This window comes from Rhinopithecus bieti, unplaced genomic scaffold (assembly GCF_001698545.2).
Source record: "Rhinopithecus bieti isolate Rb0 unplaced genomic scaffold, ASM169854v2 scaffold_20170, whole genome shotgun sequence".
In the NCBI taxonomy this organism is placed as follows: Eukaryota; Metazoa; Chordata; class Mammalia; order Primates; family Cercopithecidae; genus Rhinopithecus; species Rhinopithecus bieti.
This window is the reverse complement of record NW_016810097.1, coordinates 2,263,778-2,274,733: the sequence shown is the minus strand read 5'-3', so window position 1 is coordinate 2,274,733 and position 10,956 is coordinate 2,263,778. Positions and strand designations below refer to the sequence as shown.

Below are 10,956 nucleotides of genomic sequence, written 5' to 3'. Positions count from 1 at the left end.
ATGCCCCCACACCCAGTACATTTTGTTTATTTTTTGTAAAGATAAGGTTTCACTATGTTGCCCAGGCTAGTCTCAAAACCCTGAGCTCAAGCAATCCTCCTGCATCAGCCTCCCAAAGTGCTGAGATTATAGATGTGAGCCACCGTGCCTGGCCTAATTTTTTTCTTTAAAAAAAAATTTTTTTAAGCCTCTCCCTTGTCTCCTACATCAAAATAATTTTCCATTTCAAGTTCATAAAAGCTATTTTAATTTTTTTTTTTTTTTGAGATGGAGTCTCGCTTTGTCACCCAGGCTGGAGTGCAGTGGCCGAATCTCAGCTCACTGCAAGCTCCGCCTCCCGGATTTATGCCATTCTCCTGCCTCAGCCTCCCAAGTAGCTGGGACTACAGGCGCCCGCCTCGTCGCCTGGCTAGTTTTTTGTATTTTTTAGTAGAGACAGGGTTTCACCGTGTTAGCCAGGATGGTCTCGATCTCCTGACCTCGTGATCTGCCCGTCTCGGCCTCCCAAAGTGCTGGGATTACAGGCTTGAGCCACCGCGCCCGGCTCTATTTTAATATTTTTAAAAAGAGGTATAGTTTGGGCCAGGCACAGTGGCTCATGCCTGTAATGCCAACACTTTAGGAGGCTGAGGTAGGAGGATCACTTGAAACCAGAAGTTCAAGACAAGCCTGGGCAATATAGCAAGGCTGGCCCTGTCTCTACAAAAAATAAAAAATCAGCTGGGTGTGGTGGCCCATGCCCGTATTCCCAGCTACTTGGAAGCCTGAGGTAGGAGGATCCCTTGAGTTTGGGAAGTCAAGCTGCAGTGAGTCATGATCGTGCCCATTGCACTCCAGCCTGGGTGATGGAGCTAGACCCTGTCTCTATTAAAGAAAAAAAGCATCATAGTTTGTATATTAGGCATAGTTTGTACAACATTAGCTCCATCACCCAGGCTGGAGTAATACAGATTAGGCTAGAGTACAGTGGCACAATCATGTCTCACTGCAGCCTTGACCTCCTGGGCTCAAGCGATCCTCCCACCTCAGCTTCCAGAGTAGCTGAGACTATAGGCAAATGACACCATACCTGGCTAATTTTTTTAAAAGTTTTATTTTGTCGGCCGGGCGCGGTGGCTCAAGCCTGTAATCCCAGCACTTTGGGAGGCCGAGACGGGCGGATCACAAGGTCAGGAGATCGAGACCATCCTGGCTAATACGGTGAAACCCCGTCTCTACTAAAGAATACAAAAAACTAGCCGGGCGACGAGGCGGGCGCCTGTAGTCCCAGCTACTTGGGAGGCGGAGGCAGGAGAATGGCGTGAACCTGGGAGGCGGATGGCGTGAACCTGGGAGGCGGATGGCGTGAACCTGGGAGGCGGATGGCCTGAACCTGGGAGGCGGAGCTTGCAGTGAGCTGAGATCCGGCCACCGCACTCCAGCCTGGGCGACAGAGCCAGACTCCGTCTCAAAAAAAAAAATTTTATTTTGTAGAGGCAGGGTCTCCCTATGTTGCCCAGGCTGGTCTCAAAGTCCTGGGATCAAGGGATCCTCCTGCCTTGGCCTCCCAAAGTGCTGGAATTACAGGTGTGAGCCACCACACCTTGCCTTGAAAGACAGTCCTAATACTGATGAAACAGATTTGTTTTATAACAGGAGAGCACATAGACTTCTATTTATATGATGTTAAAATTATACTTAATTAATTATATTTTTGTGTTTTCCAACTGTAATTTTCTTTAACTTATAAAAGTAATCCATTTCATGATTCAAATATGCATAAACAGAAGTATGAATCTTAACAAATTTGGATGAAAGTCTAGGCTTACAGCTTTGAGGAGGTAGCGTGGCTGAAAAGTGTATCCACCAAGGGAGTCTCCTTAATGTTAAAGGCATCATCACACTCGCCTGAAGGGGGCTGGTCTTCCATCTCTGACACATACACTTCACCCTGGTTCTCCCCTTTGGATTCTTGCTGAGCCTCCCCCTAGGAATGCCAGGAAACAGGAAACTTTAGAAGGAGATTTACTTTCTGCATAGTAATTTTTAAATGAAGCCTGCCCGTAAGGTGAGAAGAGGTCAATTATATAAAGCTACAAAAGAAATTAAAGAAAGCTGACTTAACTAGACCTAAGTCAATGAGTTCTTGGTAACAGTCTTGCTGGAGGACTTTGACTCCGTGCCACTCACCTCCACCAAAATGGAAAAGCATTATTTGCCCAATTCTCATTGGATTCTTTAAAAACCATCATGATCACCTGTGGCCCTGGAGTTAACTACTCTAGCTGGCCAGACAGTTTTTTTTTTGTTTTTTTTTTTTTTGTTTTTTTTTTTTTAAGACAGGGTCTCACTCTGTTGCCCAGGCTGGAGTGCAGTGGCATCATCATGGCTCACTGCAGCCTTGAACTCCTGGGCTCCCCCTGAGACTCCCAAGTAGCTGGAACTACAGGTACATGCCACCATACCTGGCTAATTTGTTTTTTGTTTTTTTGTAGAGACAGTGTCTCCCTGTATTGCCCAGACTGGTCTCAAACTCCTGACTCAAGAGATTCTCCTGCCTCAGCCTCCCAAAGCACTGGGATTACAGGCATGAGCCACTGCACCCCGCCTGCCAGATAATAATGATGATGGTATTCTAAATTTTACTTATTGCTTACTATAAGCCAGGCACTGTGCTGCTAAGTGCTTTTCATGAATTATCTCATTTAAACCTCACAGCAAACCCACAAAATAGGGTGCTATTATTGCATTTCTGCAGAGAAAACTGAAGTTCTAAAAGGTTCACTAACATGCCTAAGGTAACACAGCTAAAACTGGTGCTCAATCCAGGATTTGGATCCAGGTAGTTTAACTTTCTGGAGTTAGCCTATGTGCTCTAACCACTCTGTTCTACTTCCCTAGGCAGAAGACCAGCAAGACAGCTGATTTAAGTTACTTTCTTACCTCTTTACTCTCTGTGAGTAGTCCCTGAACTGCACAAATAATAGAAGGAGCTGAAGCCACCTCTGGCTTTCCATTTTCTCCCAGTGGCTTTTCAGCTACTAAGGGGTCTCCTTTGGCTGAAAGCTCTTCAGTCTCTCTGCAGAGCTTCCTTTCTCCTTCGCTAGCTTTAATTTCCCTTCCTTCTTGTCTGGTACCAGATGGAGGGCAGCAGCCTTCACTTGATTCGTTGCTGCTAATGCACAAGGGCTCCATTAAGTAAGCGACCTGCAATCAAAGTTTATTATTAGCTGCACAGGAACACCAATGAAAATCATCGTCCACATATCAACAATGCCACATGCTAACACTGTCACAGTGACTAAGTCTGAGAGGACAAAATAGTTTAATTAATATAATCATCTAAAATCTGCCAAATATATACACAGGCACTGGGCTGGTTGGTGGGGACACTACAATGAACAAGAAAGATACAGTTCTTGCCTCTTCCAGGAGTTTATGTTCTAATTTTTCATCTCAAGTGTCAACTCTGATCAATTGGGAGTGGCTGTCTAGAATAAAGTGTTGAAAATTTTGTCTACCACAGACACTTGTAGAGAGAAGTAGCAATTTGAAATGGATGCTTGCTGATCTTGATCTAGGTTCTCCTAAATGTATTCAGTAACAGTATACATATAACTCTCTTTCCAATTCTGTTTATTTCTGGTCCCCAGCCCTTAACCAAGGTAATGACACTTAAAAATACTACCTTAAAGTCACAACATTTTAAGCTTCAAGGAAAATTTGTGCAAGTATAATTTCGCACAACTCCAAAAGCATGAATTACAAGGATACTTATAAAGCAGTCCTTATGATTCAGGCCCGTAATGACTGAGGTATTAGAAATTCAGTCAAAAAGCATATATTTTTTTATTTTTTATTTTTGAGATGGAGTCTCGCTCTGTTACCCAGGCTGGAGTCCAATGGCACGATCTCGGCTCACTGCAACCTCCGCCTCCCGCGTTCAAGCAATTCTCCTGCCTCAGCCTCCTGGGTAGCTGGGATTACAGGCACATGCCACCACGTCTGGCTAATTTTTGTATTTTATTTTATTTATTTATTTATTTAAAGACAGAGTTTCACTCTGTTGCCCAGGCTAGAGTGCAATGGTGTGACCTCAGCTCATTACAACGTCAGCCTCCCAGGTTCGAGTGATTCTCCTGCCTCAGCCTCCTAAGCAGCTGGGATTACAGGTGCCCGCCACTACACCCGGCTAATTTTTTGTATTTTTAGTAGAGATGGGGTTTCACCATGTTGGCCAGGCTGGTCTCGAACTCCTGACATCAAGTGATCCACCCGCCTCAGCCTCCCAAAGTGCTGGGATTACAGGCGTGAGCCACTGCACCTGGCCATTTTTGTATTTTTAGTAGAGACGGGGTTTCACCATGTTGGCCAGGCTGGTCTCGAACTCCCGACCTCAAGTGATCCACTGGCCTCAGCCTCCAAAAGTGCTGGGATTACAGGCGTGAGCCACTGCACCCGGCCCCAAAAGCATGTATTTGATGCATATTCTGTATCAGCACCAAGTGCTGAGGACATAGCAATGAACTTAATCCCTGCCATTGTGGAGCTTATATTTTAGTAAACAATGTTAAGAGTGGTAGAAGCATGTAAGGATAAGCATTCTCTTAGAAAGTTGAGGCTCTTCCAGCTTTGGAAATAAGAGCTCACTGTTACCTCAGAGAGAAAGTGGAGGAGGTTCTGGTGGCTGGCTTTCTTTGCTGCTTCCTGAGATTCCTCACTGCCTCCGTCCCCAACAAGCAGTTCACTAGGTTCTCTCTCTGGGCTGCTTTCCTCTAGTTCCTCAGCTTCTGGATCCTCAGTTTCCCTCCAGCTGCCCACATCAAGATCCAGACTGGAGTCCCATGAGCTGAAGAGGGACCTGCGGTCATTGCTCAACTCAGAGTCATTGGGATAATCTTGTTCAGAATCCAACCAAACCCACTTATGTCCCATCTGTAAATACACAGGAAGAAAATGCATTAAATTCATTCAAATAAATATTCCTGAGGCATCTCCATCTCCTGAGTTCAGTAGAAAAATAAGGGGCCAGAAATTTATCTGTATTCAAGTATTCATCATTAGGAAGAATTAAAATCTTGCTGAAGGGAGACATGAAATTATATTTGTCTTCGGGAAGAAAGAAAAAGCCCTATGTCAGCATAACAGAGATATTACACTATACAATACAGTATAATAGAGATATTAATATTACCTGATAATTATTTTTACTTGGAATTCCTCATACACCAAAAGAAGGGAAAGAACTGGAGCATAGCTAGCTCAATTATTTTCCTCTAGCCCAAATCATCCATAACTAAACCATAAGGCAAACAAATTGAGGGGGCAGGGGATATTTTCTCAGCGTATAAACATTTTTAACCTATGAACCATTAAATCTTCAAAATACACTTTAGGATTGCCTTTGGCATCCTTCTGGTCATATCCAACTTGATACTGAGAAACATCAAGCTTGAAATATATCTTCCCTTGCTCTCATTACACCACTATCTTTGTTTTCTTACATCTTTCTTTGTCCTCTCCCTTTTACAACTTTCAATAAATCCCTACCTTCTATGTTCCTGCTTGGTCCTCCGCTTTCTTATTAATGTATTTTTAAAAAATGTATATATACTTTGAAGTTTCAACTTTGACCTCCATTCAGGTGGCTCCCAAATCTCTCCACCTTTACTTATATGAATTCTGGTCTCATTTCTCCATGCATCCAAAAGTCAATTCCCTTTAGATGCTCTACCACCTGCTGTAACATTTCTAAAATAAAAATCACATTTCCTCTATCTCCAAAATCACTGCTTCTTCCCAATTTCTTTATCACCATCACATTTTCTTTGTTTTGTTTTGTTTTGTTTTGTTTTGTTTTGTTTTTGGAACAAAGTTTCACTCTTGTTGCCCAGGCTGGAGCGTAATGGCGCAATCTCGGCTCACTGCAACCTCTGCCTCTGGGTTCAAGTGATTCTCCTGCCTCAGCCTCCTGAGTAGCTGGGATTACAGGTGCCCACCACCACGCCCGGCTAATTTTTGTATATTTAGTAGAGATGGGGTTTCACCATGTTGACCAGGCTGGTCTTGAACTTCTGACCTCAGGTGATCCATCCACCTTGGCCTCCCAAAGCGCTGGGATTACGGGCGTGAGCCACCACGCCCGGCCCCATCACCATTTTCTTAGTCTACAGAACCCACAATTCTTTTTTGACCCTTCCTTCTCTTATATTCAGTAAGCAAGTCCTCTTCCCAGTTTTCTCCCACAATGTTTTGTCAGTGTCCATCCTTTCCTGAACAAATGTCATAGTCTCCTAGTCAGCTTTTCTATCTTTAATCCTATCTGCTCTCAACAAATATAGTTATTCTACTCAAGGCTTTGTAACAGCTATCACCCTAAATATAAATTTCTCAATCTGCCAAAGTCCTCCATAAATTTAGCCTTATTTTGTTCCCTTCACTCACATGTACACCTCCCTATTCCTTAGTATAATTCCTGTTCTAATTACATTTGTCTCCATATTGCCACCCACCACCCCCATCAGATGCCTACACCTTCCATTTGGTTTGCTAGTCTCATTTATCACCTTCTCTACCAACTCAAAACGTATGTCCTTTAATGGACCTTTTCCACACACTTCTCCCAACTTTTAGAGCTTACGTTTATAGCACATGCCTGTTTGCAGACTGCTTTGGGACTACAATGTTATTTTTCATATTCCTTTCTTGTCTACAACATGTCCATGCAACAAGGAATTTCATTTTCTAATTCCTGGACTAATTGAACACCTTTCCATCACCTCACAAAGACTGTATCTTCTCTTCCTTAGCATCCTAATACAGTTCTATTAAAGGCAAAAAGATCTGTGACTTCTAATCATATCCTCTTAAACCCCCTTCTCAAGAAGGCTTTGACTATTAGACCAGGCTCCAGTGTGACATATTATCTAAATATTTACTTTGTTATAAAGTGATATTCATCTAATACTCATTTTTTCATCGTAGCCATCTGTTTATGGTAAAAATTTCATAACTTTTTTTTTTTTTCTTTTGAGATGCAGTCTTGCTCTGTGGCTGGGCTGGAGTGCAATAGCTCAATCTTGGGTCACTGCAACCTCTGCCTCCCAGGCTCAAGCAATTCTCCTGCCTCAGGCTCCCCTGTAACTGGGATTACAGGCGCCTGCCACCACGCCTGGCCAATTTTTTGTATTTTTAGTAGAGATGGGGTTTCACCATGTTGGCCAGGCTGGTCTCAAACTAGTGACCTCAAGTGATCCGCCCGCCTCGGCCTCCCAAAGTGCTGGGATTACAGGTGTGAGCCACGGTGCTTGGCATTGTTTCATTTCACTATTGAGTTTTAAAAATCTTGGCCGGGCACGGTGGCTTACGTCTGTAATCCCAGCACTTTGGGAGGCCGAGGCGGGTGGATCACCTGAGATCAGGAGTTTGAGACCAGCCTCACCAACATGGAAAAACTCCGTCTCTACTAAAAAAAATACAAAATTAGCTGGGCTTGGTGGTGCATGCCTGTGATCTCAGCTACTCAGGAAGCTGAGGCAGGAGAATCGCTTGAACCCGGGAGATGGAGGTTGCAGTGAGCTGAGCTCACGCCATTGCACTCCAGCCTGGGCAACAAGAGCAAATCTCTGAATCAAAAAAAAAAAAAAAAAGTTTAGTTGGCCAGGTGCAGTCGCTCATTAATTAAAAAATAAAAAATGTTGCTATTAACAGAAGTTGGAATAGAACTGAGATTTTAAATTTTGGGGTGTTTTTTCTCTGTTGCCCAGGCTGGAGTGCAGTGGCATGATCTCAGTTCACTGCAGCCTCAACTGGCCAGGGTTGTGATCCTCCCACCTCAGCCTCCAATGTAGCTGGGACCACAGGTGCGTGCCATCACATCTGGCTGATTTATTATTTGTAGAGACAAGGTGGTGCTATGTTGCCCAGGCTGGTCTTGATCTCCTGGGCTCAAGTAATCTTCCAGTCTTGGCCTGGCAAAGTGCTGGGATTACAAGTGTGAGTCACCGTGTCTGGCCAAATTCAGTAATTCTTAAAACTGGGCTTAGCCTTCAAACAGCAATGTTAAAAACTACATTTATTTGAGAAAGGGTCTTGCTCTTTCACCCAGGCTGGAGTGCAGTGATGCAACTATAGGTCATTGCAACTTTGAATTCCATGGCTCAAGAGATCCTCCAGCCACAGCTTCCTGAGTAGCTGTGACTACAGGTGCACACCACCATGCTGGGCTAATTTTTTTTTTTTTTTTTTGAGAGGTCTCACTTTGTTGTCCAGGCCGGTCTCAAACTCCTGGGCTCAAGAGATCCTCCCGTCTCAGCCTCCCAAAGTGTTGGGCTATTTTTTTCTTTTTTTGATGGAATCTTGCTCTGTCGCCCAGGCTCGAGTGCAGTGACGCCATCTCCACTCACTGCAACCTCCGCCTCCTGGGTTCAAGCGCTTCTTCTGCCTCAGCCTCCCAAATAGCTGGAACTACAGACACGTGCCACCTCGCCCAGATAATTTTTGCATTTTTAGTAGAGATGGAGTTTCACCATATTGGCCAGGCTGGTCTCAAACTCCTGACCTGGTGATCTGCCAGCCTTGGCCTCCCAAAGTGCTGGGTTAACAGGCATGAGCCACTGCGCCCGGCTGCCAAGAACTCTTTATACAGAGTCCTTAACCATAAAAACAGGAAAAAAAATGGTAACACTATCCTAGAAATACCATCTGCAAAGATAGCATTAAGTGAGACAAATGTTCCTGAGATAAGGGTCAATGTTACGTATGTCCATGCTCTAATCTTCTTTAAGCAATGCCATGAACAGAATTCTGAAAACCTCACTTTTCCGAAACATTCACGAAAATCTGAATAAGGCTGTCTTTCCTGTGCAATGCAACACTTTTAAGGTATATTAACTATAAACTCAATTCTGGTTACTTACCTTCCCATACTACAGTAAGCAGTTCATAAGACCACTTTTTCCCTGTAACAATCTCATTCCCACAAATGAAATAGTTATGCAGAAGAAACCACAAGTTTCAAATACACACACACACACACACAGAACAAGCCAAAGGCCAGAGTTTTTTTTTTTCCAGTTTATTGTACACACACATTTCACAGGTTTTGTTGTTTTTTTTAAAAAAAAGACTGTACAATTGACAAGACAATACAAACTAGCTATAATCTGCTAGCTACACATTAGGACATTAACATAGCCCATGGTTTCTGCCCTAAAACAGGCAATTGTGCTACTCCAAATCTCTAAGAGAGATTTTCCAGCTCATGTCATGTGGCCCAGGTACCTCCTCTTCTGTAACTTCCACCTCTGGAACTGGGCCTGCAAGCCCAAGCTCTATCTTGTTTACTTTTATTTTAGGTTCAGCTCAAAGAGGGTACTCTGAGGCTTCACTTTTTCATCTTCATATCTGCTTCAATGGCACAGCGGCGTCCCCTGGTTCCTCCATCCTAGATGACAGGCAGAGAAAGAAAGGGAGCATGAGTTGGTCAGGAGACAAGGGACGGTGCAACAGAAAAGTTGGGGATTTGGTTTCTTGGGGAAGAGGGGAGAAGAGAATCAGCAGAAAAATCCAGAGGGATGAGGGGCATATTTCTGTCTTCCCATAGAGTGGCTAAAGAACACCTGGTAGTTTATGAGAGGAAATGTAGGATGGAGTATCTTGCTCATGCCCACCACAAAGGTCCTTGGAATTCACCTAGGGTCCCACAGAATAACTTTAGTCATCCCACCCAGGCCCAAATCATGTGCAAAGGAACAGGAGAGTAAAAGAAAGGTAGGAGAGTCAGAATGGGCAATGGGTAGTGAGGTTCTTGACTAACGTACCTGTCCAACTGCTGGTCCCTATAAGAAAGGCCTTTCCTGCAGACTGACCCTGGCACTAGTTCCCTAGCACCTCCTGACAGTGGTTTTCCATGAGATCAGGATAATTAGAAGGCTTCTTTCCATCTGCTGCTCTCTCCCTGCAGCCCAGCTCCTTCCTCTTGTGCAATATTTTGCTGTCTTCAATAGATAAAAGATCCCATTAACCAGCCTTGCAATAGCCAGCCAAATGCTTTGCTTGGGGGATCCAGAGTCACTGTTGTAGGCCAATAAGAACGAACGGAGATTATAATGTTCTGTCTGTGGTACGGCCTGTAGGCAAGATGAATTACTGAAACCTTTGCTGGGCCAGGCCATTTTTACATTTCTAATATGCAAGGACTCTAAAATTTTTAGAGTCCATGAACATAAGTTGCCCATGAGGCAACACTGAAAATAAAAAGGTGGTAATCTTGCATGTGTATAATGCTTTTTCTTTTTTTTCCCAGCCAGTTTCATATCTATTATCTCATTTTATCCTCACAACATCCCTGTGAGGTAGGCTGGACAAGTACCTCATTATATTAGCTTCATCACACACCAAGGAAAACAATGCCCCAAGAGATTATCCAGTGACCTTAAGACCTTGTAGTTTTCTAGCCTGATGCCCTTCCATTACCTCATACCTCACTGTCCCATAATGCACAACACAGAGTCAGAGCCAGTTAATTTATGAAGGAAAGTAATACAAGTCTTTAGGCTAGCTCTCCTAAGCTTATCTGTAATTCCAGCAGCCACTACTGATGCAGTGGTCACTTTCTTTTTTTTCTTTTTTTTGTATGAGACAGAGTTTCGCTCTTCTTGCCCAGGCTGGAGTGCAATGGTGCGATCTCAGCTCAGGGCAACCTCCACTTCCTGGGTTCAAGCGATTCTCCTGCCTCAGCCTCCCAAGTAGCTGGGATTACAGGCGTGTGCCACTACGCCCAGCTAATTTTGTATTTTTTTTAGTAGAGACAGGGTTTTTCCATGTTGGTCAGGCTGGTCTCGAACTCCCGACCTCAAGTGATCAGCCCACCTCAGCCTCCCAAAGTGCTGGGACTACAGGTGTGAGCTACCGCACCCGGTCGCAGTGGCCAGTATTACTGAGATTTTTTTTTTTCTTTTCTTTTTTTTTTTTTTT

The 10,956-nt window shown here is 43.9% G+C and overlaps 1 protein-coding gene across 7 annotated transcripts in view; it reads right to left on the bottom strand.

The window, feature by feature from the left end:
• Positions 1 to 10,956, bottom strand: part of BRD8 (bromodomain containing 8) — a 43,475-nt gene that overhangs the window by 10,971 nt on the left and 21,548 nt on the right. For 4 of the 7 annotated variants that reach the window (XM_017891301.1, XM_017891303.1, XM_017891305.1 and 1 more), the window contains one exon: positions 9,052 to 9,424. In XM_017891301.1, coding sequence (XP_017746790.1) covers positions 9,365 to 9,424 — 60 coding nt within the window. In that variant the 3' untranslated portion in view covers positions 9,052 to 9,364. Of the gene's footprint in view, positions 1 to 1,808; positions 1,967 to 2,922; positions 3,187 to 4,635; positions 4,915 to 9,047; positions 9,425 to 10,956 lie in introns of those variants that run through there. The other 3 variants (XM_017891300.1, XM_017891306.1, XM_017891307.1) reach the window with 2 other exon arrangements.